The sequence below is a fragment of the Ceratina calcarata genome, unplaced genomic scaffold (genome assembly GCF_001652005.2).
Source record: "Ceratina calcarata isolate Rehan_Ccalc_2016 unplaced genomic scaffold, ASM165200v1 scaffold349.2, whole genome shotgun sequence".
NCBI lineage: Eukaryota > Metazoa > Arthropoda > Insecta > Hymenoptera > Apidae > Ceratina > Ceratina calcarata.
In genome coordinates this window covers 9088-9769 of record NW_017157822.1, presented here as the reverse complement: position 1 = coordinate 9769, position 682 = coordinate 9088, and the positions used below count along the sequence as shown (strand labels likewise).

General features: G+C 44.0%; 1 protein-coding gene across 3 annotated transcripts in view; it reads left to right on the top strand.

The window, feature by feature from the left end:
• Window positions 1–682, top strand: part of LOC108625155 (sodium channel protein para-like) — a 36274-nt gene that overhangs the window by 33144 nt on the left and 2448 nt on the right. For all 3 annotated transcript variants that reach the window (XM_026813654.1, XM_018024927.2, XM_018024928.2), the window contains one exon: window positions 80–285. In XM_026813654.1, coding sequence (XP_026669455.1) covers window positions 80–285 — 206 coding nt within the window. The remainder of the gene's footprint in view (window positions 1–79; window positions 286–682) is intronic.

Here is a 682-nt window from a genome sequence, read left to right as displayed (position 1 = left end):
AAGGCGTTTAGTAATTATAATTATTTTATAAACGTATGAAACTGTTTGGTTAATGGTGTGTCGTTTATTGTTCGAGCAGACCTTCGTCGTCATCAGTAAGGGGAAGGACATATTCAGGTTCTCAGCGTCAGACGCGATGTGGTGCCTCAACCCGTTCAACCCGATACGACGCGTGGCCATTTTCATATTGGTTCATCCTTTGTTCTCCCTCTTCATTATCACTACAATATTGGTTAACTGCATACTCATGATCATGCCCACCACGTCCACCATCGAGTCTACGGAGTGAGTATCGTTTCGTAATCCTCGCTCTCGATCTAGCGAAACAATGACCGAGAACTCGATCCGTTCTCGACGCTTCGATACAACGTATCCTCCCTCTTGTCCGTCGAACGATTCAAACGCGAATACGAGTATATCGGCTGTTCTAGCCTTGCCTCCGACGCGAAAACGTTATCGGGTCTCGGACGCGTTGATCAAGTATTTCGTTATAAAATTCACGTTTTATATCGAAACCGTTCACACTCGAACGACGCTTGTACGCTGGTCCGAGGATTTCTCTGAATGATTCTTGAATGGATGGGATTTCGAACAAAAATATACAAGGGCCGCGCACTTTAAGGATGTATTGGCTATACAGTCAATCCCAAAAGTTTATGCACTTTAGAAACGCATTTTTTAA